Here is a 27170-nt window from a genome sequence, read left to right as displayed (position 1 = left end):
TCGAGTTCTCTTCACAGATAAGTGTCGCATATGCCTTCAACCAGACAATCGTCGGAGACGTGTTTGGAGACAATCCGATCAGGATGAACGCCTTACACACAGTGTACAGCAAGTGCAGCAAGGTGGAGGTTCCCTGCTTGTTTGGGGTGGCATTATGTGGGACCGACGTACGCCGCTGGTGGTCGTGGAAGGCGCCGTAACGGCTGTACAATACGTGAATGCCATCCTCCGACCGATAGTGTAACCAAATAGCCAGCATATTGGCGAGGCATTCGTCTTCATGGACTAGAATTCGCGCCCCCATCGTGCTCATCTTGTGAATAATGACTTCCTTCAGGATAACGACATCGCTCGACTAGAGTGGCCAGCTTGTTTTCCAGACATGAGCACTATTGAACATGGCTGGTATAGATTGAAATGGGCTGTTAATGGATGACGTGACCCACCAACCAATCTGAGGGATCTACGCCGAATAACCGTTGAGGAGTGAGACAATCTGGACTAACTGTGCCTTGATGAACTTGTGGATAGTATGCCACGACGAATACAGGCATGCATCAATGCAAGAGGACTTGTTGTTGGGTATTAGAGATACAGGTGTGAATAGTAATCTGGGCCACCACCTCTGAAGGTCTCGCTGTATGATGGTACAACATGCAATATGTGGTTTTCATGAGCAATAAAAAGGACGGAAAAGATGTCTATGTTGATCTCCATTCCAAGTTTCTGTACAGGTTCCGGAACTCTAGGAACCAAGGTGATGCAAAGTTTTTTTGATGTGTGTAGATATGAAACATACTGTACCTTCATTTGAGCGAGTGGATTCCGACACACCAGGTAATGGTCCTCTGACAAGGAAACATCACCAACTCGACCTTATATCACAAGAACTAAAAAACGACACTAGCAAGATAACAGCTCCAGAATCGACCCCACGCGAAAATTTGGGCCGTAATTGTGACACTACGCCGTTATGATCTTCTGAGTGTGGAGTTTTTTAAACTTTCGCGCCCACCTGTTGTTTGTCACTCCCCACTCCAAGTGCCTAATGCTCGAGCGCCAACTATTGTACAGCAGACCGGCAACCAGAACTATTCGTTGGACCTTGAAGCCGAGGGCAGAGGAGGCGTAGGGGTTCATGTCTGCCCAACAATTTTTTAAACCTTGTTCGAGAACATTCTGCTCCACACGAAAATGGAAAATAATACGTCAACCTTATGCACATAATTGTTCAATACTATTTTGACTTCGTGTATCTCAAAATGAAAATAAATAAGCCTAAGTAACTGAAGGATTGTTATGAAATGGCGTTAATGACACGTAGAGAGGAAGTAGTGACAAGTTGAATCTCTCAGTCGAACTCTGACGCATGATGGGATAGTGCAACTAGTAACTTCCCACCCAACTGTCCGGATCCCAAACATGATCTTATACTCAGCTTCAGCTTGTCACAGTTGTTCAAAGACTTTTAAGTTCAACACATTCATTAAATACTGTTTGCAATGAAGAGAAAGCTTCGTTTGACACACAGACTGTAGAATAATGATGCATATTTTATTCAACAAGAAGACGATACAGGATATAGAATATATTGCATTATACAGTGAAAACGGACGCTGGGTGATCTTTAGATAGCCTTATAAGTGCTCTTCGCAGTGACGTCACCGATTGTCTGGGTCTGCAACAAGAAAATAAACTTAATTGTAAAGCAATGCCGACGTGAGATACGTTTCTGTATGTAGACAAAGTCATAGGTTGTTTCTAAGATGAAGAACAAATAGATAATATTAGAAAGTATTGTTTTAAAATAATTGTACCGTAATGTTCCTATAAAGTCTTATTTGTAAAATTTTCATGCTAATTTCCTTTACAAAAATATTTAATTCAAGCACTTGTTATGTTTCTAGTGTATTGTCGCTGAAATGCATGATGGTCAGTGGTAGGTTACGATAAATATATAGAATCGACAGAAACACGATTCTCATGTAGTAGTCATTTACAAACCCAATATCAATTCACAATCCTGCCATCTGTATGTGTGCAAACAGTGATTATAATGTGGTTGTCATACAACACGTGGAAAGACACTGAGAATAACAAATGAAACAATACAATAATCAAGGCAACAGAAGAGTCATTACTCTTCAAGGAAATGTAAGTTATGTCTTGGGTCAGAACTACATAGAAGATTGTAGTGGAAGTAAGCTAGAACGTTAGAAAATCAACCTCACCAGCAAGATGTAAGAGAACAATGTATGTAAGTGTTGGACGACATCTGGTCTCGAGTACAACGCGCAGTCGTGCAGAGCTGCCAACACTGCAACGTATCTGCGTTACTACAATTCAACGAAGTGGCGGACGAGTCTCTACAGAAACCGTGATACTCATGCAGGAGAGCAATGTGCTGATTTGTAAAAGTGTTACACGGCTCTACTCCAGAAGATGCGTGTCTGGCAACAACATCTTAGAGATTATTATTGGTTTCTCACCCTAGTAAGAACACTGGACTTTGATACGACTGTTATTCTTATGCTGCATAATCTCACCTAATGAATGATTTCCACGAGCACGAGATCTGTAATGTACGTAAATGAAAGGATCACCAACGTGACTAGTGTGTGGCACAAGAGTATTCACCACGGCGATATTTCTAATACTTGTCACAAAGTTGTTAAATGTGACTTTGAAGTTAGCAGTGACGTATGTCACTAATCAGTGTAACGTCCCCTTAGAAAAATTATGAAAGACGTATGAAACGTGCCCTTTGAAAAATTATGAATGACTGTGCTAGTAAACTTCTACGTTATTCGATACAAAGATAGCTGAGTAAAACTGAACGTACTCAGACAGTTCTCTATTTACTTCTCAAAACTCTGGTATCTATCTCTCCAAATCCACCACTGCTGGCGGCTCACCTCCAACTGCACAACGCTACGCGCTGTTCACATCCAACAGCCCAACACTACAATAGCGAATATTCCAAAAATGCCAACCAGCCACAGAGTGCACACAGCACAGTCGGTGATTTTTATACAGAGCGCTACGTGGCGTTACCAACATAAAAACCTAAACAGCGTACTTACATCAGGAATTCTGGATAATCACTTTGATTAAGTATTACGCAAACATATGCCACCTACAGTGATCTCCTGCGTTGAAAATTTCTAATTTGTCATTACTTAGGAACATTCTTACTTTGATCAACAGAACTTTTATTCAAAGGGCAGTCAAGAACACTCCAAGATTTAAAAACTACTACTTCACACTAGCGCGCCTGGATAGATTTCCATATTTTCAGTGTGGGCCACTAAAGAGCACCGAATTCGGCCAATGTTTTTGTCTCCTAACACAAAAAATGGCCTCTGGTAAAGGGAAACATGCAATGACTGACGTTATTGGCAGTATAAGAACGGCGTGCGTCACCTTCATGTAGCATCGTGTCATGCGCTACACTGTACACGTTTCAGAAGCACGTGATGGCTCGCCTCATACTTACGACAGTCATGTGGGAGTCGCTGAACTTCCTCTGGGTGGTGACGTGTCGGCCGCCGGGCAGTTTCTGTTGCTGGACGAGAGTGTCGTCCCCCTGGAGCGAGAACGTGGTCTGCGCCTTCTCGCCGCCCATCGTCGTCTCCTCGAACTCCTCGCCCAGCCTGAACGGGATGTCCAGCTTGCGGGGCCCGATCTCCATGTGGACCGTGTACTGGTCCCCGTCCACCGACAGCGTCTGCCGCATCGTCATCTTGAGCGCCGCCTCTCGCAGGCCGGCGTCTTTCACACCTTTGAGTCAGGACAGTCGCCGTCATGAGTGTAAAATATTATATACACTGATAACCGTAGTGGGCAAACAATTAGATACCCTAATACTGCTCTAGCTTCGATGATCTCAATTAGACGAAGTACACTCATGCTCATAAACTAAGAATAATGCTAATACATGGTGAAACAATGCTCTGGTGGGCGGTTTGCGGGTTTAAATCGCCTCAGGGTATGACGATGCGGCGCATTTGACCTATGGTCGTCGCACGGTGGCGCTGGCAGCAGTCCACATACGGAGAGGTGTGTTGGTGCATGTCAGAGTACGGTGCAGTGAGTAAGTGTGCAGACGTTTTCAGACGCGCTAATGGTGATAGTGTTGAAAATGGTTCAAAGAACACATATTGATGACGTTATGAGAGGTAGAATACTAGGGCGACTGGAGGCTGGTCAAACACAGCAGGTCGTAGCACGGGCCCTCTGTGTGCCACAAAGTGTGATTTCAAGATTATGGCAACGATTCCAGCAGACAGGAAACGTGTCCAGGCGCTACAGTACGGGACGTCCACAGTGTACAAAACCACAAGGATACCGACGGCCACGGGAACTTACCGCAGACACTGGATCAGTTGTCTCCAGACACACAGTCTACAGACAATTTAACAGACGTGGTTTATTCGCCCGGAGACCTGCAAGGTGCATTCCACTGACCCCTGGTCACAGGAGAGCCCGTAAAGCCTGGTGTCAAGAACACAGTACATGGCCATTGCAACAGTGGTCCCAGTTTATGTTCACGGACGAGTCCAGGTATAGTCTGAACAGTGATTCTCGCCGGGTTTTCATCTGGCGTGAACCAGTAACCAGATACCAACCCCTTAATCTCCCTGGATGGGATCTGTATGGAGGTCGTGGTTTGATGGTTTAGGGTGGGATTATGATTGGTGCACGGACACCCCTGCGTGTCTTTGACAGAGGAACTGTAACAGGTCAGGTGTATCGGGACGTCATTTTGCACCAGTATGTCCGCCTTTTCAGGAGTGCAGTGGGGCCCACTTTCCTCCTGATGGATGATAGCGCACGGCCCCGTGGAGGAGAACCTTCAAACAGAAGATACCAGGCGAATGGAGTGGCCTGCCTGTTCTCCAGACCTAAACCCCATCGAGCACGTTTGAGATGCTCTCGGCCGACGTATCGCTGCACGTTTTCAACCCCAGCAGCTGCTCGACCACCTGATCCAGAGTATGCCAACCCGTTTTGCGGCGTGTGTAGGTGTGCATGGTCATCATATCCCATATTGATGTCAGGGTACATTAGCAGGAAACAGTGGCGTTTCGTAACACACGTGTTTCGGGACGGTTTTCCCAACTTACCACCAATACTGTGGACTTACAGATCTGTGTCGTGTGTGTTCCCTATGTGCCTATGCTATTAGCGCCAGTTTTGTGTAGTGCCACGTTGTGTGGCACCACATTCTGCAATTTATGAGCATGAGTGTAGTTGGTGATTGCTACGTTCTATCCGCTCTTCTAAATACTTCCATACATTATTTCTGAGATTAGGATCGGCTGATTTAGTAGGTCAGCAGAGTTGCGAGAGGTTGCCTGATTGTTCACGAAAACAGGGACGTTTCGCGCTGCCTTGTGAACACTGCTGTTATCGTCTTGAAACATGGGAGTGTCTACAGAAGAAGATGTAGCAGTAAGGCCAATATTAGGGTACCGAAAATGTGAAGTAAACATCCCGTTTCATGTTCACGCTAACCAGTATGAGAGGATCCATATCACAGTACGAAACCACTTCACTGTGAGCGGTGGTGGGTCATGTGACACTCTGATACCGTTTATAAAAATGCAGTGCTCCAGTGGGACCAGGAGGCGCTATTATTCTGTCCTGTCAGCTTACTATAGGTATTGTGAGTTGTGTTTACCTTCTTCTGTATATGCGGTTTTCTTTCCGAGGGCAGTTCCGAAGTAGACTGTTATAAATTTTACTCTTGTAAGTGACATAAATAAACACCAAAGCGTTCCCCTGCTACTTACAAACACAGTCTATTTTCAAAGAATAACATGAGCGACTTCTTAACGTTCACAGCTTCAATAGCTTTGGCAACGTTCACTTACAATTCCTGTTTTAGATTATAGAGAACATTGAAATCAGTTCTGTACTTTCTAAGTGCATTATTCTCTTAATCCGAGGACAACAATTTTGAACATTTTTGGTACTCACACAAATGAAACCTGTCGTAAGAAAAACATTATACTTTTAATTAAGGTATACATTACCTAAATTGTCACTGGTACAAAAATACCTTTCGAAAAACAGAATTCGGTAGCTGGAAGACAGGATAATAAGAAAGTAAGTGATCTGAAACGCATCACTGCAGAAGAATGTTATAAATTAACAATGTAGATGAGATAGAGAGTTAAGAGGAAGTCCATTCCCTTAAGAAGAAGGTAATTTGGCAGGAGAAAGTAATTTGGCTTGATAATTAGTATACACTTAAAGAATGCAATTACATATTTTCGGCGTAATCTTAAACGCGATATTGTCTTATTTTTTATAAAGGTATAATTAATAATATACAAACGAAGAATTCCAGAAAATTATAAACTATTTCAATCGACCTGAAACATTCTTGAGTAACATAAAATAGAAAAATCTGATCATTTTATGTGATTTTCGTCTGAGAGACACCGAAATGTCAGTGAGTACTAACCGTAAGCGATGAGGAAGGCATCCACGTTCTCAGCTCTCTCAATCTGATACGTCTTGCCGGCGAACTTATTTAACATGGTGGTAGTTTGTTGTCTTCAAGAATGAACTGACGAGAGCAACCTATTTGAACATGTCTGAACTAACCTTTCGCGCCTCTTTTTATATGATTCCTTTTCATCAAATCTTTTTGCTACGTAACGAGTTTAATCTATATGTAGATATTGTAATCTCAGTATTACACTTGAGATTGATGTTATCTTACAGGCATGGAGTGCAATACGTCAAGTCACATGTTTATTTCACTACAGATAACAGTCGCTACGTTTCGTGCACGAGAAGATAAGATAATTTAAACCAGTGATAATAATAATAATAATAATATCTACATCTACATGGATACTCTGCAAATCCCATTTAAGTGCCTGGCAGGGGGTGCATCGAACCACGTTCACAATTCTCTATTATTCCAATCTCGTATAGCGCCCGGAAAGAATGAACACCTATGTCTTTCCGTACGAGCTCTTATTTCCCTTATTTTATCGTGGTGATCGTTCCTCCCTATGTAGATCTGTTGGTGATTGGAGTTTCGTGACAAAATTCCTTCGCAACGAAAAACGCCTTTCTTTTAATGATGTCCAGCGATAATACAAAACGTGCCGCCTTTCTCTGAACTTTTTCAATGTACTCCGTCAGTCCTATCTGGTAAGGATCCCATACCGCGCAGCAGTATTCTAAAAGAGGACGGACACGCGTAGTGTAGGCAGTCGCCTTAGTAGATCTGCTAAATTTTCTAAGTGTCCAGCCAGTAAAACGCAGTCTTTGGTTAGCCTTCCCCCACAACATTTTCTATGTGTTCATTCGAAATAAGTTGTTCGTAATTGAAATACCTAGGTATTTAGTTGAATTTACCGATTTAAATTAGACTGATTTATCGTGTAACCGAAGTTTAACGAATTCCTTTTAGCACTCATATGGATGACCTCTCATTTATCATTATTAAGGGTCAACTGCCACTTTTCGCCCCACTCAGATATCTTTTGTAAATCGTTTTGCAATTTGTTTAGATCTTCTGATGACTTTATGAGTCGATAAACGACAGCGTCATCTGCAAACAAACCAAGACGGCTGTTCAGATTGTCTCCCAAATCGTTTATACAGATAAGGAACAGCAAAGGACTTATAACACTACCTTGGGGAACACCAGAAATCACTTCTGTTTTACTCGATGAATTTCCGTCAATTATTACGAACTGTGACCTCTCTGACAACAAATCATAGATCCAGTCACATAACTGAGACGATATTCCATAAGCACGCAATTTCACTACCAGCCGCTTGTGTGGTACAGTGTCAAAAGCCTTCCAGAAATCGAGAAGTACGGAATCGATCTGAAATCTCTTGTCAGTAGCACTCAACACTTCATGTGAATAAAGAGCTAGTTGTGTTTCACAAGAAAAATGTTTTCTATATCCATGTTGACTGTGTGTCAATAGACCGTTTTCTTCGAGGTACTTCATACATAGTGTTCGAACACAATATATGTCCCAAAATCCTGCTGCATATCGACGTTAGCGATATGGGCCTGTAATTTAGTGGGTTACTCCTACTACCTTTCTTGAATATTGGTGTGACCTGTGCAACTTTCCAGTCCTTGGGTGCGGATCTTTCGTCGAGCGAACGGTTGTACATAATTGTTAAGTATGGAGCCAATGCATCAGCATACACTGACAGGAACCTAATTGGTATACAGTCTGGACAAGAAGACTTGCCTTTATTAAGTGATTTAAGATGCTTCACTACTCCGAAGATATTTACTTCTACTTTACTCATGTTGGCAGCTGTTCTCGATTCGAATTCTGGAATATTTATATCGTCTCCTTTTGTGAAGGCATTTCGGAAGACTGTGTTTAGTAACTCTGCTTTAGCAGCACTGTCTTCGATAGTATGTCCATTGTTATCGCGCAGAGAAGGTATTGATTGTTTCTTGCCGCTAACATACTTCACATACCACCAGAATCTCTTTGGATTTTCTGCCAGGTTTCGAGACAAAGTTTCGTTCTGAAAACTGGTATAGGCATCTCGCATTGAAGTCCGCGCTAAATTTCGAGCTTCTGGAAAAGATCGCCAATGTTGGGGATTTTGCGTCTGTTTAAATTTGCCATGTTTGTTTCGTTGTTTCTGCAACAGTGTCCTAACCCGTTTCGTGTACCAAGGAGGATCAGCTACGTCATTTGTTAATTTATTTGGTATAAATCTGTCGATTGCTGCCGATACTATTTCTTTGAATCTAAGCCACGTCTAGTCTATACTTATATTATTAATTTGGAATAAGTGGAGATTGTCTCTGAGGAAGGCGTCAAATGAAATTTTATCTGCTTTTTTGAGTAGGAATATTTTTCGCTTATTTTTGGAGTATTTGGGGATTACATTATTCAATCTTGCTACGACAACCATGTGTTCACTAATTACTGAACCGGTTTTGATGCTCGTTATTACCTCAGGATTATTAGTTGCTAAGAGGTCAAGTGTGTTTTCACAACCGTTTACTATTCGCGTGGGCCCATGAACTAACTGCTCGAAATAGTTTTCAGAGAACGCGTTTAGCACAATTTCGGATGATATTTTATGTGTACCTCCGGAATTAAACATATATTTTCGCCAACATATCGAGGGTAAATTAAAGTCACCACCAACTATTATCGTATGAGTCGGGTACGTGTTTGAAATCAAACTCTAGTTTTCTTTGAACCTTTCAGCAACTGTATCATCTGAATTGGGAAGTCGGTAAAAGAATCCAATTATTATTTTATACCGATTGCCAACAATGACCTCTGCCCATATTAACTCACAGAAAGTATCTACTTCAATTTCGCGACAAGTTAAACTACTTCTAACAGCAACAAGCACGCCACCGCCAACCGTGTTTAGCCTATCCTTTCGGAACACCGTTAGGTTATTAATAAATAACAATAATAATAACAGCATTAGTCCTAACCTGGCGCAACCATGAACACGTCACTCTAGAATGGATACAAAACTACGATTGGCGAATACGTAGTTCAAAGAACTTTTTTTCGCCATGAGAGTGGAGGACAGTGGATGCCGCCTCTTAGCTGATAGTTCCAACTGCACAGCTTCGTTATTAGTCAACCGGGCACTGAATTCCCCGAAACCCGAATCTGGGTGGTGGCTCGGAAGTTCTTTCCATGAAAGAGATTCTTTTTAAAAAATAGTAATAAGAGGATTTTTCCCCACACCTTTAGCCCTTCTCCCGTCATTCAGCAAAATATTAGTATTTTTCCTTGCCATCACACTCTAAGACAAAAAATATAAAAAAAACATCTTACATAGGAACTATCAAAATGTGGTGGAAATCAGAGGATGTATTGAACATGTGCAAAAAGCCAGGAAAAGAACAAATGATTTCAATTTCAGAAACATTAGATGATTTGTTCAAGAGAAAGAGCTTCACAAACTGCGCAAGTTAATAAGACGTTGGTCCACCTCTGTCCTTTTTGCAAGCAGTTACTCGGATTATCATTGATTGGTAGAGTCGTTGAATGTAACCATGACGGGTACCGTGCCAAATTCTGTCCAACTGGGTCATCAGATCGTCAAAATCTCGAGCTGGTTGGAGGTCCTCCCCGTACGGCTCCAAATGTTCTCAACTGTCGAGAGATCGGGCGACCTTGTCGGCCGAGATAGGGTTTGACGAGCACGAAGACAAGCTGCAGCAACTCTCGCCGTGTGCGGGCGGGCATTCTCTTGCTGAAATCTAAGCTAAGGATGGCTTGCCACGAGACGTAGAATATCGCCGACGTACTGCAAGGGTGCCGTGGATCAAAACCAAAGGGGTTCTGCTATAAAATGAATTGACACCCCAGACCATAACTCCCGGTTGTCGGGCCGTATGGCGGGCTGGTCATCGGGGCTCAGTTCGAAGCGGGACTCATTACTGGAGACTATTCTAGCACAGTCAGTGAGATGACAGACCGAACACATGTCTGGAGACTTCCTAGAGATCGGTGGTTTACCAACCCGACTACCGCCCGCCAAACGTCCCAAAAATCACGAAGGATGGTCTGCGGCATCATTTCTTCTCGTAGCAGGAACCCTTCGATTGTTAAACACGGAACCCTCACAGTACATCGGTACGTCTACGATATTCTACGTCTCGTTTCGTTGGCCTTCATGGCAAGCCACCCTGGGCTTACATTTCAGGAAGATGCCCGCCCGCACAGAGCGAGAGTTGCTATTTCTTGTCTTCGTGCTTGCCAAACCCTACGTTGGATGACAAGGTCGCCAGATCTCCCTCTAGCTGAGAATGTTTGGAGCATTACGGGGAGGGCCCTCCAACCAGCTCGGAATTTTGACGATGTAATGCGCCAGTTGGAGAGAATTTGGCGCGATAATCCTCAGGAGGACATCAAACAACTCCACCAATCATTTCCAAGCCGAATAGCTGCTTGCGTAAGGGCCAGAGGTGGACCAATGCATTATTGACTTCCTCAGTTTGTGCAGTTCTTTCTCTTGAATAGATGAAATGAAATGATCGTATGGCATTGTTGGCCGGGAGTCCCAATGCGGGGGAGTTCGGCCGTCGTATTGCAAGTCCTTTTTAGTTGACGCCACTTCGGCGACTTGCAGGCCAATGATGGTGAAATGACGATGAAGGACACACAACACCCAGTCATCTGGAGGCAGAGAAAATCCCTGACACTGCTGGGAATCGAACCCGGGACCCGTGAGCGGGAAGCGAGAACGCTACCGCAAGACCACGAGCTGCGGACTTTGAATAAATAATCCAGTTTGTCTGGAATTGTAATCATTTGTCTGTGTACATGTACATCACATCTACTGATTCCCGTCCCTTTCGGATAATTCCTTCGTGGTGACTCGTTTTTTTTTTCTTTTTTTTGTGATAGAATTTGTAAATGGAGAGGTACAGGGTGATAAGTTGGGCAAAAGGCAGGCCAGTAAAGGACTCTGTGGTGTCAAATGCCGTGTGAGGTCTTGCATTATTCTGCTGAAATAAGCCACGGAATACCCTTATTGTGAAGGAAGTGACAAAAAGTTCACCATTACAGCATTCAGTCTCCCATAAATAATTATCAAGTCAGTCCTGTTGTCGTATGCAGTTGCTTTCCATACCGTTATTCCAGGAGTTGTTGACATATGGATCCTGAGAATCACTGCTTCTCTGATCTTTCACCAGGTCCCCTCTGCCAAGACGTTGGCGTCAATTTGGCCGCCACAAACAGAAGCGAGAATCACTGCTTAATACGCCACTCAGTACTCCAGTTGATTCTGTCTCTGCACCATGCACGTCTTTATTATCCGTGGTACGGTGTTATCGATAAATGAAGCGTAGCTGTTCGAAATCACAATGCAGGTTCCAGTACTGTATTCCCGACTTTTAGTCGTGACACTACTCCGAGTTTCAACCGCTGGCACCTGTTTATTCGTCGGAACCAGTCCGACAATCCTCGAATAGTCTCGTGGTGCAGTCGTTCTGGAAGGACACAACCCAAGTCTTCTTGCCAGACCGTTGTACTTATCCATCTTGTCACCATTCGTTCTGTAGCCATTATAGCCAACTGTCTGTGCGATCTGTCGGTATGATCCTTCCACCTCCCCATGTCGATGATTCGACCATTCTCAAAGTCCTGAACATGCTGATAAGCTGCACGTCCACGTTACCTGCGAATGCTGTGTTACAGATTCCATCCGAAAAGTTCTAGTATGCTTCACCTGTAGGAATGGCTTTTTTATTTACTGCAAATAAATTCGAATTAAGGACAAAACTTTAATCAACATATCCTGGAGTCATGGAAATAGTGGAGCATCAGTTTACGTGTGCTCGGCCAAGATGTTCGAGATATAACCGTTCCCATTTCCGTTAGTGTACGGCAACGGATCAGGATAACCTGTCGATTAGCACTAGAAACCATCGCTGCAGTTCAATTACAATCGGAGTTCACTGCCACCAGAGGGATGGCTGTCGTGTTTGTGCAAGTAGACAGCCATGTCAGGATCTCATTGAAAAACAGCTGTATTCTGAATTCCCAAAAAAAATCACGAGAGAATAGTATGGCTACAGAAACTTACTGCAGTGACTCATCACGAATTTCATGTACTCCTCTTCTGCGTTACTCTGTAACATGAATAAGTTGAAATGAGGCAGAAAGATCGATATTCGAAAAATGCGTATGTCATATCTTGGAATTTTGGTTCGTGTAGTACATTCTCCTTCACTTGTGAACAGAGGGGTGTCTGCTTTGCCACGTTATGAGACCACAGAACGTGATATGCGCCATCTTGTCCACATGGCAGTAACGGACACTGTAGTTTCTTCACATGTTGGCTCAAGGTTGGTGCTGCTGGATAGAAGTGTTTTCGGAGTAGTTCGTAATGAAACTATCCTACAAAGATGGCCATAAAAATACACTATTCGCAAAAGTTTTCCTCCTGCTGCACATCTGGGAAGACGTGTGGTCTTGGAGTCAATTGGAACGGGCAATGAAACAATAAGCTGGGTTCAAATGGCTCTGAGCACTATGGGATTTAACATGTGAGGTCATCAGTCCCGTAGAACCTAGAACTACTTAAACCTAACTAACCTAACGACATCACACACACCCATGCCCGAGCCAGGATTCGAACCTGCGACCGTAGCAGTCGCGCGGTTCGAGACTGTAGCGCCTAGAACCGTTGGCCACCCACGCCGGCCGAAACAATAAGTCTCAAAAAGCTAAAACAATAACTTCTCTATGGATTAAACATAAAACTGTTCCCAAAAAAAGACAGTCAATGCGAAAGCGTCGGTATTTGTATAAAAATACTGGTGCTGAGTAACATTCTGTACCGTGCTGGTTCACACCATTCTTTTTAAAATGCTTGGATGGTCCTTATCACGTTGTTCACAAGGCGATCTAGCCGTTTCCGCTGAAGATTCTTCCATTGTTCGACGTAGGCTCTTCTGAGGTCATCGAGTGTTTGAGAAGGGAAAATTCGAGACAGTCTGACTCTCAATGTGTCCCAAGAACGCTCCTTTGGGCTCATGTCACAGACCATTCAAGTTGTTAGATTCCTGCCTCCTGGAGTACAGAGTTTATGCAGTGTGGCAGTGTCTTGAACCCATCACTGGAACGTTGACTGTGGGGCTAGACAATAGGCTGTTGTACGGTTTCTCGATGCTGCACAGCACTCAGATTCCCCTCGGGAGCGACGAGAGGGTTCCAGCATCCGTGCCGTGGCTGACCCACCTCCTGCCAGTTGAGCGAGCGGCGCCGCTCGCCTCTGATGTAGCAGACCTCCTGCATACTCCTCCACGTCGTCAGCCGCCAGCCTGATTCTGAACTCAGAGGTGAAGAGATCTCGAAGGCACTGATCCAGGCTCCATTCCAGGTTTTCCCTTGCTCACCTTCTTAGTGCGCCAAGGTGCTGGACCGTTTGTGGCGTTGTTATCAGACGAAGCCCGGAGTTCAAATTGAGCAGGTGGAGATGCATACCATCTGGATCGACGCAACCTTCTCAGTTGCCTGGTACCTGTAGCCGCTACTTATAATGCTGTAAGTACATGTACTATAAGTACATTCAACTGCCATGGGCTGAGTTTACTATAGTGCGGACCCCCTTGCAACTAGGACATCTATACAACTAAATGGCAAACTCAAGACACGATCTCCAGATACCATGTACACGTTCCCTATCTCATGGCCTCCAGGGGCAGCAAAACTTTCATTTTCAGTATATAACACAATTATTAACCGAATGTAAAAATTTAAAATGTTGCCATAATCTCATAATCCAGTCATTAAGAGGTTACTCGTTGACCACGATGGCACCGAAACAGAGGACGACCGAAGAAAGGCAGAAATACTGAATTCAGTGTTCCGAAACTGTTTCACTGCGGAAAATCGTAACACGGTCCCTGACTTCAGCCGTCGCACGGACGCCAAAATGGAAAATATTGAAATAAACGATATGGGAATTGAAAAACAACTGCAATCACTTAGTAGCGGAAAAGCATCCGGACCAGACGAGATTCTACAGTGATTATGCTAAAGAACTTGCCCCCTTTCTATCAGCAATTTATCGTAGATCTCTGGAAGAACGTAAAGTACATAGCGACTGGAAGAAAGCGCAGGTCGTTCCCATTTTCAAGAAGGGTCATAAATCAGATGCGAATAATTATAGGCCTATTTCGCTTACGTCAATCTGTTGTAGAATAATGGAACATGTTTTATGTTCTCGTATTATGACGTTCTTAGATAATACAAATCTCCTTCATCATAACCAACATGGATTCCGCAAACAGAGATCATGTGAAACTCAGCTCGCCCTATTTGCCCAAGAAATTCACAGTGCCGTAGACACTGGCGAGCAGGTTGATGCTGTATTCCTGGACTTCGGGAAGGCATTTGATACGGTTCCGCACTTACGTTTAGTGAAAAAAATACGAGCTTACGGAATATCGGACCAGGTTTGTGATTGGATTCAGGATTTCCTAGAAGAAAGAACACAACATGTCATTCTTAACGGTTCAAAATCTGCAGATGTAGAGGTAATTTCGGGAGTACCGCAAGGAAGCGTGATAGGACCTTTATTGTTTACAATATACATAAATGACTTAGTTGACAACATCGGTAGCTCCGTGAGGCTATTTGCAGATGACACGGTTGTCTACAAGAAAGTAGCAACATCAGAAGACTCGTACGTACTCCAGGAAGACCTGCAGAGGATTAATGAATGGTGCGACAGCTGGCAGCTTTCCCTAAACGTAGATAAATGTAATATAATGCGCATACATAGGGGCAGAAATCCATTCCAGTACGATTATGCCATAGGTGGTAAATCATTGGAAGCGGTAACGACCGTAAAATACTTAGGAGTTACTATCCGGAGCGATCTGAAGTGGAATGATCACATAAAACAAATAGTGGGAAAAGCAGGCGCCAGGTTGAGATTCATAGGAAGAATTCTAAGAAAATGTGACTCATCGACGAAAGAAGTAGCTTACAAAACGCTTGTTCGTCCGATTCTTGAGTATTGCTCATCAGTATGGGACCCTTACCAGGTTGGATTAATAGAAGAGATAGACATGATCCAGCGAAAAGCAGCGCGATTCGTCATGGGGACATTTAGTCAGCGCGAGAGCGTTACGGAGATGCTGAACAAGCTCCAGTGGCGGACACTTCAAGAAAGGCGTTACGCAATACGGAGAGGTTTATTATCGAAATTACGAGAGAGCACATTCCGGGAAGAGATGGGCAACATATTACTACCGCCCACATATATCTCCCGTAATGATCACAACGAAAAGATCCGAGAAATTAGAGCAAATACGGAGACTTACAAGCAGTCGTTCTTCCCACGCACAATCCGTGAATGGAACAGGGAAGGGGGGATCAGATAGTGGTACAATAAGTACCCTCCGCCACACACCGTAAGGTGGCTCGCGGAGTATAGATGTAGATGTAGATGTAGATGTTAAGACAAGTAATATAGGTAGAAACTGTGTATATGCTTCGAGCAGAGTAACTTATATCGCAAAAATTACCCAGAAAATATTCATCCAGTATCTCAAAATGAGAGCACTTAGTGACTTGCAGCAAACTTTACACATCGTTTACCAATGAAATTTTTCTCTTGCTGACGACCTCTACAAAAAGATCAAAAGGGAAGCACCTAATCGTGTACTATGTTTTCGCTGTCGATTAACTAAAACTTCATTATCAGACATTACGTTTTAATTTATTGCTGCTTTACTTGGTTCAAATGGCTCTGAGCACTATGGGACTTAATATCTGAAGTCATCAGTCCCCTAGAACTTAGAACTACTTAAACCTAACTAACCTAAGGACATCACACACATCCATGCACGAGGCAGGATTCGAACCTGCGACTTTAGCGGTCGCGCGGTTCCAGACTGAAGCACCTAGAACCGCTCGGCCAGAACTGCCAGCGCTGCTTTACTTCTAACTCGAGTCGCAAAGCATTTTACTTTCGGTATCCTCTTATACCACTGAATGTACCTGCAAAATTGTATCGATCTATTAGTTCAGGAGATTTGACTTCATAAACATTGAGATGCATTAAAAACTACCTTTCGCTTAAAACGGTGCGCTAATTACCCGGGCCATATGCTTACTTATCCAGTGTTTCATTATGTGTGTACTTAGCAACTCCGAACAACTTCTGAACACACTTTCAAACATTTTATAAACTTTTTGTCGCTAGCGTGATTAATGTCAAATTTGTAACATATTAACTTATTTGCAAAGTAATCTGACGTTTGAAACCGCCGTTTTGTACATCGTAACTCCATACTTTAAACTAACGGGATAGGGAGGGAGGAGTTACTGGTTTGTAAATAATGTAATAAAGTGCCTCGAGACAACTTGAGAGACAATGCAGTATTTTTTCTAAACTTTCAGGAATGTCTTGTAAAGCCGGCCGCGGTGGTCTCGCGGTTCTAGGCGCGCAGTCCGGAACCGTGCGACTGCTACGGTCGCAGGTTCGAATCCTGCCTCGGCATGGATGTGTGTGATGTCCTTAGGTTAGTTAGGTTTAAGTAGTTCTAAGTTCTAGGGGACTGATGACCACAGCAGTTGAGTCCCATAGTGCTCAGAGCCATTTGAACCAATGTCTTGTAAAGCCCTTGAACGATAATTTAACGTATAAATAGAGATTATGCCACCCAACTGAAACTTCTGTACCATTAAACGAGATATTTTACCAGACACATTGAAAAAGCGTGCGATGTGTCAGAATCACGCGACTCGCCAGCTTGTGTCACAGCTCGTCAGAGGCACGTCACGAGTTCGGACTTATCCGCTGAGTGCGATAACAGTCCGCCTTCCCGTCTCAGTAATTCGACGTAGCGTCAGCGCCGTCGATAAATGGGGACGTGGAGAATGGCCATACCGGGAGTGTGACCCGTCACCTGTTGAAATATGTGTCATTATTTCTCACTAAATTAAATCTCTATATTCCGCATCCTAGACGGGATAGCTAGTATCTACGGCATTTATGAAACGATCACGATTGCAGTTTATTAACTCAGTTCATTCCTACGCCCTCTGCATATATCGTAGTCCATACGCATACACACACAACACCTAGTCATCTCGAGACAGAGAAAATCCCTGACACCGCGGGGAATCGAACCCGGGACCCCATGCGCGGGAAGCAAGAGCAATATCGCAAGACCACGAGCTGTAGACTTTGAATAAATAATCCGATTTGTCTGGAATTGTAGTCATTTGTTTGTGTACAAGTACACACATCTACTGATTACCGTCCCTTTCGGATAATTCCTTCGTGCTGAGTCGCTTTTTGTTTGTCATAGAATTTGTAAATGGAGAGGTACAGGGTGATAAGTTGGGGAAAAGGCAGGCCAGTCAAGGTGTTTGTAGTGTCAACTGCCGTGTGAGGCATTATCCTGCTGAAATATGCCACGGAGTACCCTTATTGTGAAGGAAGTAACAAGAAGTTGACCATTCCAGAATTCAGTCTCCCATCAATAATTATCAAGTCAGTACTGTTGTCGTATGCAGTTGCTTTCCATACCATTATTTAAAGTACTTAAATTTTACACATAAATTTGATTCAGGAACACGATGCATCGGACATAAAGGCCATTATACGGCACCAGTGACCAATCTCAAGTAAACGGAATTTTACTACACAAAACTTTAATAGCAATTAGGAGAGACAGAGGATAACTGAATCAATGACCAGCGGTCACGCAAACAAGTTTCACAATTGGTGGAGTGCTTCAGAATTCATATGATATTTGTTTACAATAGCAATAATCGATTAGCAACTATTTCTGGACGATTTTAATCTTACATATGAACATGCCTCCATGCACAGGCACGTTATCAGTCTTGTATACACGGTGAGCTTTACGGCACAGTGGCCGGTCAAAACCGCGTGTACAAGGTGTCATGTTCGTGAGAGCTTCACAGTGAATCGCCTAGAACACAAGGACGCCACAAATGACCCAGCAGAACTTACAGTAAAGGTCACCTCTCGTCGGTGTTGCTTAGATTTACTTGAATGAATTTAAGACGAAATCAGTTGCATTAAATCATAAGGGAAATTAATTATAAATATAAAGGTCTCGCTATTGGTACCATACACAACTGAAATATAGAATACAAAGGTAAGGGCAAACGATTAATCTCAGAGATTACAGGTAAGCAAACAATGGCAGTAGATAATCAAATATACAAAAGGAGTCATCTCTTTCTGGCGGGCAGAAACAACAAACAAATAAATCACAAGATAATTATTACACAGGCGACTAGCACGGAAAACCGCTAATAACAAATAATGCAGATTTACTAGAAACAACTAGCGAGCTAATGGACACCTTTTCCACAGACGTATGAAGAATTTACATTAGAAAATAACTAGGTGAATACCACAAGACCAACAACAGCATACAGTGAGACCCCCTTTCCCGTTACGTGATGATGATGATGATTTATGGTCGAGGGCGCTAAACAGCTACGTCATCAGCGCCCTTGCATTAATGTTGTACTGAAGAAGATTATCATAATCTATGGAAGTAGATCAATAAACTGGAAAACTACGTTTGATCCCACCACAGCAAACGTAAAGCAACACCAGGAAGGTGAGGTTCAGAAAAGCCCGTAATAAGACCCCAGCGAGACACAGCGGGATAACTAAATGAAATCATTGTGAAAATACCTGTAAAGATGCTGTTAAGAAAGGGACAAATAAGCGTGGCTGGATGAAGACTTAGAAATAATACGTGACCCAGCCACTCTGTGACTCATTAACATCGCACACCAAGTGTTTTGGGAAGAATTCCGGACACCGCTCAAAATTTTAAGATACTGAAACGTCCCCTTAGAAAAATTATACATGACTGTGCTTAAACTGACATACAATATTTTTTAGCGCAACGCAATCTGACTTTCAATAATCCATACAAGAGAATGGCCCTGACTAAATTAACCTACACGTTTCACAAATCACTTACCTCACAAAAATCTTTGTTACTCGAACTACTGCAATACAGCGATCGCCACTACTGCCAGCTAAATAAAAGATTCAAACTACTGAAGGCACTAACTACTGATAGGCATAGTTAGCAAAAGAAAGATTTTGATAGAGAACAAACAATGTATTTACCTTAATAGTGTTCAAAAGTCATTTTATATATATATATATATATATATATATATATATATATATATATATAGTCCATGATATCCAATATTACAAATTTATTCTTTCTAATGGACACACGTCCAGATCGTCCGCTCTCAAAATTCCGCCATCTCTCTCCCCACATCCACCACTGTTGGCGGCTCACCTCCAACTGCGCAACGCTATGCACTGTTAACAGCCAACTGCCCAACACTACGATAGGACTATTGCAACAATGCCGACCAGCCTCAGATTGCACACAGCACAGTCAGTGATTTTCATATAGAGCGCTACGTGGCGTTACCAATAAAAAAAAACCTAAACAGCCTACTTACAACACGAACACTCGCCTCGCTCTTGAATTCAATAAATAAGGCATTAAATAATGACTAACGTGTCCTGTAACACAGACACACACACACATAGGCAAAATTAAACGCTATTTTAATGAAATACGAAACACCAATAGATAAAACAAAGCTAGCAAGCATTGAACAGGTTATACGATAGACAAATGGTTTACATTTAAATTTAATAGTAAATACGTAAAACACTGTTCTAATGAAATAGAAGACATCAGTGTATTAGAAAAGGTTGGCGAGTACTGTATAGGCAATAGGACAGACTAGTAGTTTAAGTTGACTTTACAGAAAAATTTGACCGAAAGCGTGGGCGGTGCATGAACGACCAAGCCACACTACCCTATAACACGAGGAATCGGCAACAAAAATCAGATGATAATCCCTGTTCGCCACAAATCGCGAAAAGTCTCTAGAGGAACGTAAGGTTCCAAATGATTAGAAAAGAGCACAGGTAGTCCCAGTCTTCAAGAAGGGTCGTCGAGCAGATGCGCAAAACTATAGACCTATATCTCTGACGTCGATCTGTTGTAGAATTTTAGAACATGTGTTTTGCTCGCGTATCATGTCGTTTCTGGAAACCTAGAATCTACTCTGTAGGAATCAACATGGATTCCGGAAACAGCGATCGTGTGAGACCCAACTCGCTTTATTTGTTCATGAGACCCAGAAAATATTAGATACAGGTTCCCAGGTAGATCGTATTTTCCTTGACTTCCGGAAGGCGTTCGATACAGTTCCGCACTGTCGCCTGATAAACAAAGTAAGAGCCTACGGAATATCAGACCAGCTGTGTGGCTGGATTGAAGAGTTTTTAGCAAACAGAACACAGCATGTTGTTATCAATGGAGAGACTTCTACAGACGTTAAAGTAACCTCTGGCGTGCTACAGGGGAGTGTTTCGGATTCCTGAGGCGAGCTGTTGCCGACCGATCGATCGATAATGCTTCCCTGTTTACTAATTGTTTCACTGTCTATACCATTATTTGCAGACCGATCCATTTCCCTATGCTCAATTACCAAATTACTACTTTGAACATTAGTTAATTCATAACACGGTGGCTCTAAGACACTGCTTTCGTCTTCACTAGTAGATAGTGTCGGAAGTTCCATGCGCCTTTTCGCGGATGATGCTGTAGTATACAGAGAAGTTGCAGCATTAGAAAATGCAGGAAGATCTGCAGCGGATAGGCACTTGGTGCAGGGAGTGGCAACTGAGCCTTAAAATAGACAAATGTAAAGTATTGCGAATACATAGAAGGAAGGATCCTTTATTGTATGATTATATGATATCGGAAGAAACGCTGGTAGCAGTTACTTCTGTAAAATATCTGGGAGTATGCGTGCGCAACGATTTGAAGTGGAATGATCATATAAAATTAATTGTTGGTAAGGCGGGTACCAAGTTGAGATTCATTGGGAGAGTCTTTAGAAAATGTAGTCCATCAACAAAGGAGGTGGCTTACAAAACACTCGTTCGACCTATACTTGAGTATTGCTCATCAGTGTGGGATCCGTACCAGATCGGGTTGACGGAGGAGATAGAGAAGATCCAAAGAAAAGCAGCGCGTTTCGTCACAGGGTTAATTGGTAACCGTGATAGCGTTATGGAGATGTTTAGCAAACTCAAGTGGCAGACTCTGCATAGAGGCGCTCTGCATCGCGGTGTAGCTTGCTGTCCAGCTTTCGAGAGGGTGCATTTCTGGATGAGGTATCGAATATATTGCTTCCCCCTACTTATACCTCCCGAGATCACGAATGTAAAATTAGGGAGATTCGAGCGCGCACGGAGGCTTTCCGACAGTCGTTCTTCCCGCGAACCATACGCGACTGGAACAGAAAAGGGAGGTAATGACAGTGGCCCGTAAAGTGCCCTCCGCCACAGGCCCGTAAAGTGCCGACCAGCCTCAGATTGCACACAGCACAGTCAGTGATTTTCATATAGAGCGCTACGTGGCGTTACCAATAAAAAAAAAAAAAAAAACCTAAACAGCCTACTTACAACACGAACACTCGCCTCGCTCTTGAATTCAATAAATAAGGCATTAAATAATGACTAACGTGTCCTGTAACACAGACACACACACACATAGGCAAAATTAAACGCTATTTTAATGAAATACGAAACACCAATAGATAAAACAAAGCTAGCAAGCATTGAACAGGTTATACGATAGACAAATGGTTTACATTTAAATTTAATAGTAAATATGTAAAACATTGTTCTAATGAAATAGAAGACATCAGTGTATTAGAAAAGGTTGGCGAGTACTGTATAGGCAATAGGACAGACTAGTAGTTTAAGTTGACTTTACAAAAAATTTGGCCGAAAGCATGGGCGGTGCATGAACGACCACACACCGTTGGGTGGCTTGCGGAGTATAAATGTAGATGTAGATGTAGATGTGTCCACAAAATTGGCTAAACGCGGCCTGGTAGAAAAATACTAGCGAGCATCTTCGCTGCCAACAGAAAATCGGAGGATCGAATAAAAGTATCAGCTTGATTGGAAAGGAAACAGGATACAGTAGGTCACACATCAGTTAAGAACAAATTTACTGACCGTTACAGAAAAGGGCTCAGCACATAGTGCATAATATGGGTAAGGAATGGTTTCCTGAGCAGACTCGCTTCCTCCAGCGGTAGAGTAGCTGACAGTTAAACTCCACACGGCGTGATGGCGTCAGTAACATTTCGCAGGCCGGGCCGCCGCAACGGAACGCTCGCAGGCCCTATGAGAAACGTGACCTCCAACCCTGCACACCCCTGCCAGCAACGCACTTCCCTCTTGCTTGTCGAACATGCCCTCCGGCACTGCTCACGCGCCCTCTTACGAGCAGGCGTCCTCTGGTACCCAAGCAATGGGGCAGAGACACACGCAGGGCAAATACAATTTATTACTGGGCACCAACGACGCCGCATGTGCACAGCACGTAAAAGTTTTGTAATTGTCGTACATGGTTAATCTACCTTACCTAAAGTAATAGGTTCCTGTACGGCTTTACATTTCTCCTCTAGCCATATCTGCTTTGAAACATTGCATTTTCTGTCAATAACTTTTTTAGATGTCTAAATTCTCTTTTGCCTGGTTTATCAATAAAATTTAACATCTCCTATGTTACTCATGTACTGCTACAACGCTTTGCCTTTAGCCTACTTGTCCCTCTACCAGCTTCATCAATCTCTTACATTTATCCATTCATCTACAGCCATATTTTTTCCCCTACTTCTGTAAGTCGTTGACGAATCCTCCCTTTGAAACTCTCAACATACTCTGCCTGTTTAAACATATCCAAATCCCATCCTTCTAATCATCTATCTCCCCACAATTTCTTCGAGTTTAGCCGTCGTTTTGCGGCCAATAACCAATGGTGATGGACTATGTTTGCTTCTGAAACGGCTTTGCAGTTTAAAAGCTGATTTCAAAATCTCTATCATAGCGCTATATAATCTGACAGCTTCAAGTGTTCCAGGACACCTATCACATAAACAACTTTCTTTCTTGAATCTTAATAATTGTTGGCTGTTGTGAAATAACGCTTTATGTCAATTTATACCAGATAGCTTAACATTTCATTGCAATCCTCCAGACGGTTTTCTCCTACAATTTTACAATCTCTTGTTTTCCTTCTTTCGGGTCACTCGTGTAACGCGTAACGTTGCAGAGGTCGTCAGAAGTCAAATCATACACGGTCCAATCACGTTACCGTGACCAGCAGTCTAAAGCGTAAATAACTACCTATCGGATGAGTATCGGAATTAGTCCCACAGATACTCGATTGGGTTTAAATCAGGGATGTTTGGTGGCCAGGAGAGTATGGTATACTCTTGGTGTTCTTCGAACCACGCACGTAGGCTGCTGGTAGATACCATCGTGCCAAAGGGAAAACAAACTGCATTTAGGGATGCACATGGTTTGCATGGATAGCTATATACTTGTGTTGATCCATTGTGCCTTCCAGAATGACGAGATCAACCAAAGGAATGCCACGAAAATATTTCCCACAACGCACCCTACTGCAGCCTGGACCCTTTCGACGATTGTTGCAGGGCCACACACGGCAGCAGTCATCTGTCTGATGGACCATTAAACGCGATTCCTCTGAAAAGGCTACCTGTCGCCTCTCAGTTGCGGTATTGGCGTGCAAACACCAGCTTTGTCGATGACGCATAGCATTCAGCCTGGGTGCATTACGTACGCACCGGTTGCGGAGGCTCATACACAGCAACGTTCACTGAACTGTCGCTGAGGAGACATTGTTGGTACCCACTTGGTACATCTGGGCCATCAGCTGATCAACAGTTGAACGTCTATTCACCAGTACACATCTCCGCAGCCCATCGTTAGCCCCTGTCATCTATGACCTGTGGTGCATCGCAGTTCCCTCGATGCCGATGTTGGACAGCGCTGTTTTACTGTGCTACTAGTATACTTAACCACAGCAACATGCGGGAAGTTTACAAACTTAGCTGTTTCGGAAATGTTTCCATTCTTGGTCCGAAAGCCAATGATCGTGCCCTTTTGGACGTCAGATAAAGCGCTCCGTTTCCGCATTACGACAACGACTACACTGCTTTCCACTGTTAAGTGCAGCCACCTGCAGTCTGTGAGTGGTTATTGCACGTTGACGTCGAACATAGGCTGTGGTCACGTTAATGTGATTCCATCGTGTAAATTCACACTACCATAAGATTAGTTTTGCTGTGTTTGTAAAATGTGGCGTTTAACTCGAATGTGTACTCATCGCTCCAGAAACATTGTTTTTAAAATCTGCATTTCCGAATATCTGACGAGATACCGCATACAAAATAAAACCTAGAAGTCAGAATGTTATGTAATGGGAGGGTAGATTAATGTGAGACTTAAAATTCTTGTGTCGTCACCTACTGATGATACATATTTCTGTTCTGACCTAGAAGTCAGAATGTTATGTAATGGGAGGGTAGATTAATGTGAGACTTAAAATTCTTGTGTCGTGACCTACTGATGATACATATTTCTGTTCCGAAAGTGCTACAGTCAAGAAGCTACTTACTAAGAGAACTGAAATTCGTGTCTCGCGACCCACTGACAAAACATGTTTTCGTTTACGAAGTGCAAACAAAAATGGGAAGTGTACGAAAAAGCGGTAGTAGACGAGGCAGGTTGCTACTGAGGTATATTTTACGTTAGGCACGAAGTCGTCCCACAGCAGGGTAAACCATATTACTCATTATTGATGAGAAAGTTTTGAGGCCGGTTTCCTCTATCAGTGTACTTTAGGTTCTTAACTGCAGAACACAGTGCTGCATTTTCTACGTCGTCTTTATGAAGTAGGATGGCCTTCCCCCTCTCCTCCCCATTCCATTCTCCTGCGTTACTCTTTTGTACACAGTAATAATATATCCCTTTACCATAGTCAGTTTGACTACGTCAGTGAGCAGAGCCGCCAGACTCTTCTCAATTTTCAAATCTAGCGGCGTACACGACATAAAAACTGGATGATTTACTGCTGATTAAAACTGCTCTTGTCATTCTGTTAGTCACATAAACAGGAGCATAAACCATGTATGCGGTTGTTAGCACGTCTAACAAGCGCGCATTGTACCTGTTAGTAAGGCTACTGCCTTGGCTGCTGGTACAATGAGGCCTTTCTAGCTCAGGCACAAGGTGGGGGCGGATGGCGGGCTCATAGCCCCGGCGTCCTTTTTCCCCCGGGAAAGATCCCTGGTATTCATTTGATAGCAGGCTGACTGGACCTGGATCATCCTGCTGTCAGTTTGAGTTTTCATACGAGTAACAGACGGGTATTAGTGCGATTAATGTACTACAGCCATACACCTCGTCAAAACAAATAAAAAATGACTGTCCCTATAACTAAGTTTTCATATTTGAGGGATGCTGACGGGTAAACGGAACTGTACGATCGACGCATGGCAGGTAAACGTCATATTTTACATTAATCTTGACCCAGACAAAATGATACACTCGCAATTTTAACTTAGTTAATGATGTTCGAAAAATATCGCAAGCACAATAATCCCTTGGATGCCGATGGTCTTCTGTTGTATCGAAAAAGACGTGTTGCAGCTGATAAAAGACGAAAGGGGAAGCTGTTGACAATTATGAGTCCATAATTATTGATGAAAACGACAGGGAATCGATGTACTGCTAGTATATATCTTCTGTACTTCTCCTTATTTTAGGAAGTAAAAAAGACATTAATGAAATCAAATCCGAGCAGAAACATGTTTCGGTACACCAAGCAACAGTTTTTTTTCATGACGAAGGTCCTACATATCACACATTACTTTCAAACAAAATTCTAGAGACCACTTCAGAACAAAAAGAATATCAGCAGTTTAGAAGCGAGTGTCGAAAAAGTCTTCTTTTGTGGGGTAATATTAATTATAACGTCATGGTGGAGCATCCTGAAGTCGGCCGGTGTGGCCGTGGGGTTCTAGGCGCTTCAGTCTGGAACCGCGTGACCGCTATGGTCGCAGGTTCGAATCCTGCCTCGGGCATGGATGTGTGTGAGGTGCTTAGGTTAAGTAGGTTTAAGTAGTTCTAAGTTCTAGGGGACTGATGACCACAGATGTTAAGTCCCATAGTGCTCAGAGCCATTTGAACCATTTTTGTATCCTGAAACATTTGATGCAGCTGTTTAGATGAAAACGCATCAAAAAATTGTGTCATGAACGAAGATGTGTAAACTGTTTTGCTTTAGGGGAAAGAAGTGCCGGTTACCACGAGTGAACTTTTTGTGTATTCGGTTACACGTCCTCCACTTACTGCCAGAATTGGATTTACAGAACAGGATACAGTCCTCTCTTAGAAATGAAGACCTTCGCCACCAGATAAAACAGACGCTTCATCAGTTGGCATGTTTGTGAGGAGGTGAGCAATCCAGCAATAATTGTAACCGGTGCTTCGGGATCAGCTACTAGATCGTGGACAGACTGCTATAACTAGATGCAGTACTGATATCGAGCACCAAACGGTGTACTTTGCAGTGTTCCAATTCCAGGTTTTGTACAGCTGTGTAACGAGCAGCTGGTACGCCAGTCAGGAGTACTAAATGGTGCAACGGTTTTGGTGTGCTTCTTTCCACAGCTGCTGCTCACACGTCTTGTTTGGGAAACAGCGGTGTCTATGTTATTTAGAATTACAGT

General features: G+C 43.1%; 1 protein-coding gene across 4 annotated transcripts in view; it reads right to left on the bottom strand.

Moving 5' to 3' along the window:
• Positions 1 to 27170, bottom strand: part of LOC126203825 (fatty acid-binding protein-like) — a 160615-nt gene that overhangs the window by 56925 nt on the left and 76520 nt on the right. Inside the window, exons 1-3 of one of the 4 annotated variants that reach the window (XM_049938191.1) lie at positions 6473 to 6597; positions 3497 to 3780; positions 1536 to 1678 (exon numbers count right to left, since the gene is read on the bottom strand). The exons of 1 other annotated variant lie outside the window; for it this stretch is intronic. In XM_049938191.1, coding sequence (XP_049794148.1) covers positions 1628 to 1678; positions 3497 to 3780; positions 6473 to 6548 — 411 coding nt within the window. In that variant the 5' untranslated portion in view covers positions 6549 to 6597 and the 3' untranslated portion in view covers positions 1536 to 1627. Of the gene's footprint in view, positions 1 to 1535; positions 1679 to 3496; positions 3781 to 6472; positions 6598 to 27170 lie in introns of those variants that run through there. 2 more of the 4 variants (XM_049938195.1, XM_049938190.1) reach the window with 2 other exon arrangements.

Source organism: Schistocerca nitens, chromosome 9 (assembly GCF_023898315.1).
Source record: "Schistocerca nitens isolate TAMUIC-IGC-003100 chromosome 9, iqSchNite1.1, whole genome shotgun sequence".
NCBI classification, from domain to species: domain Eukaryota; kingdom Metazoa; phylum Arthropoda; class Insecta; order Orthoptera; family Acrididae; genus Schistocerca; species Schistocerca nitens.
The sequence above is the reverse complement of the archived record's forward strand: the minus strand, read 5'-3'. Positions and strand labels throughout refer to the sequence as shown.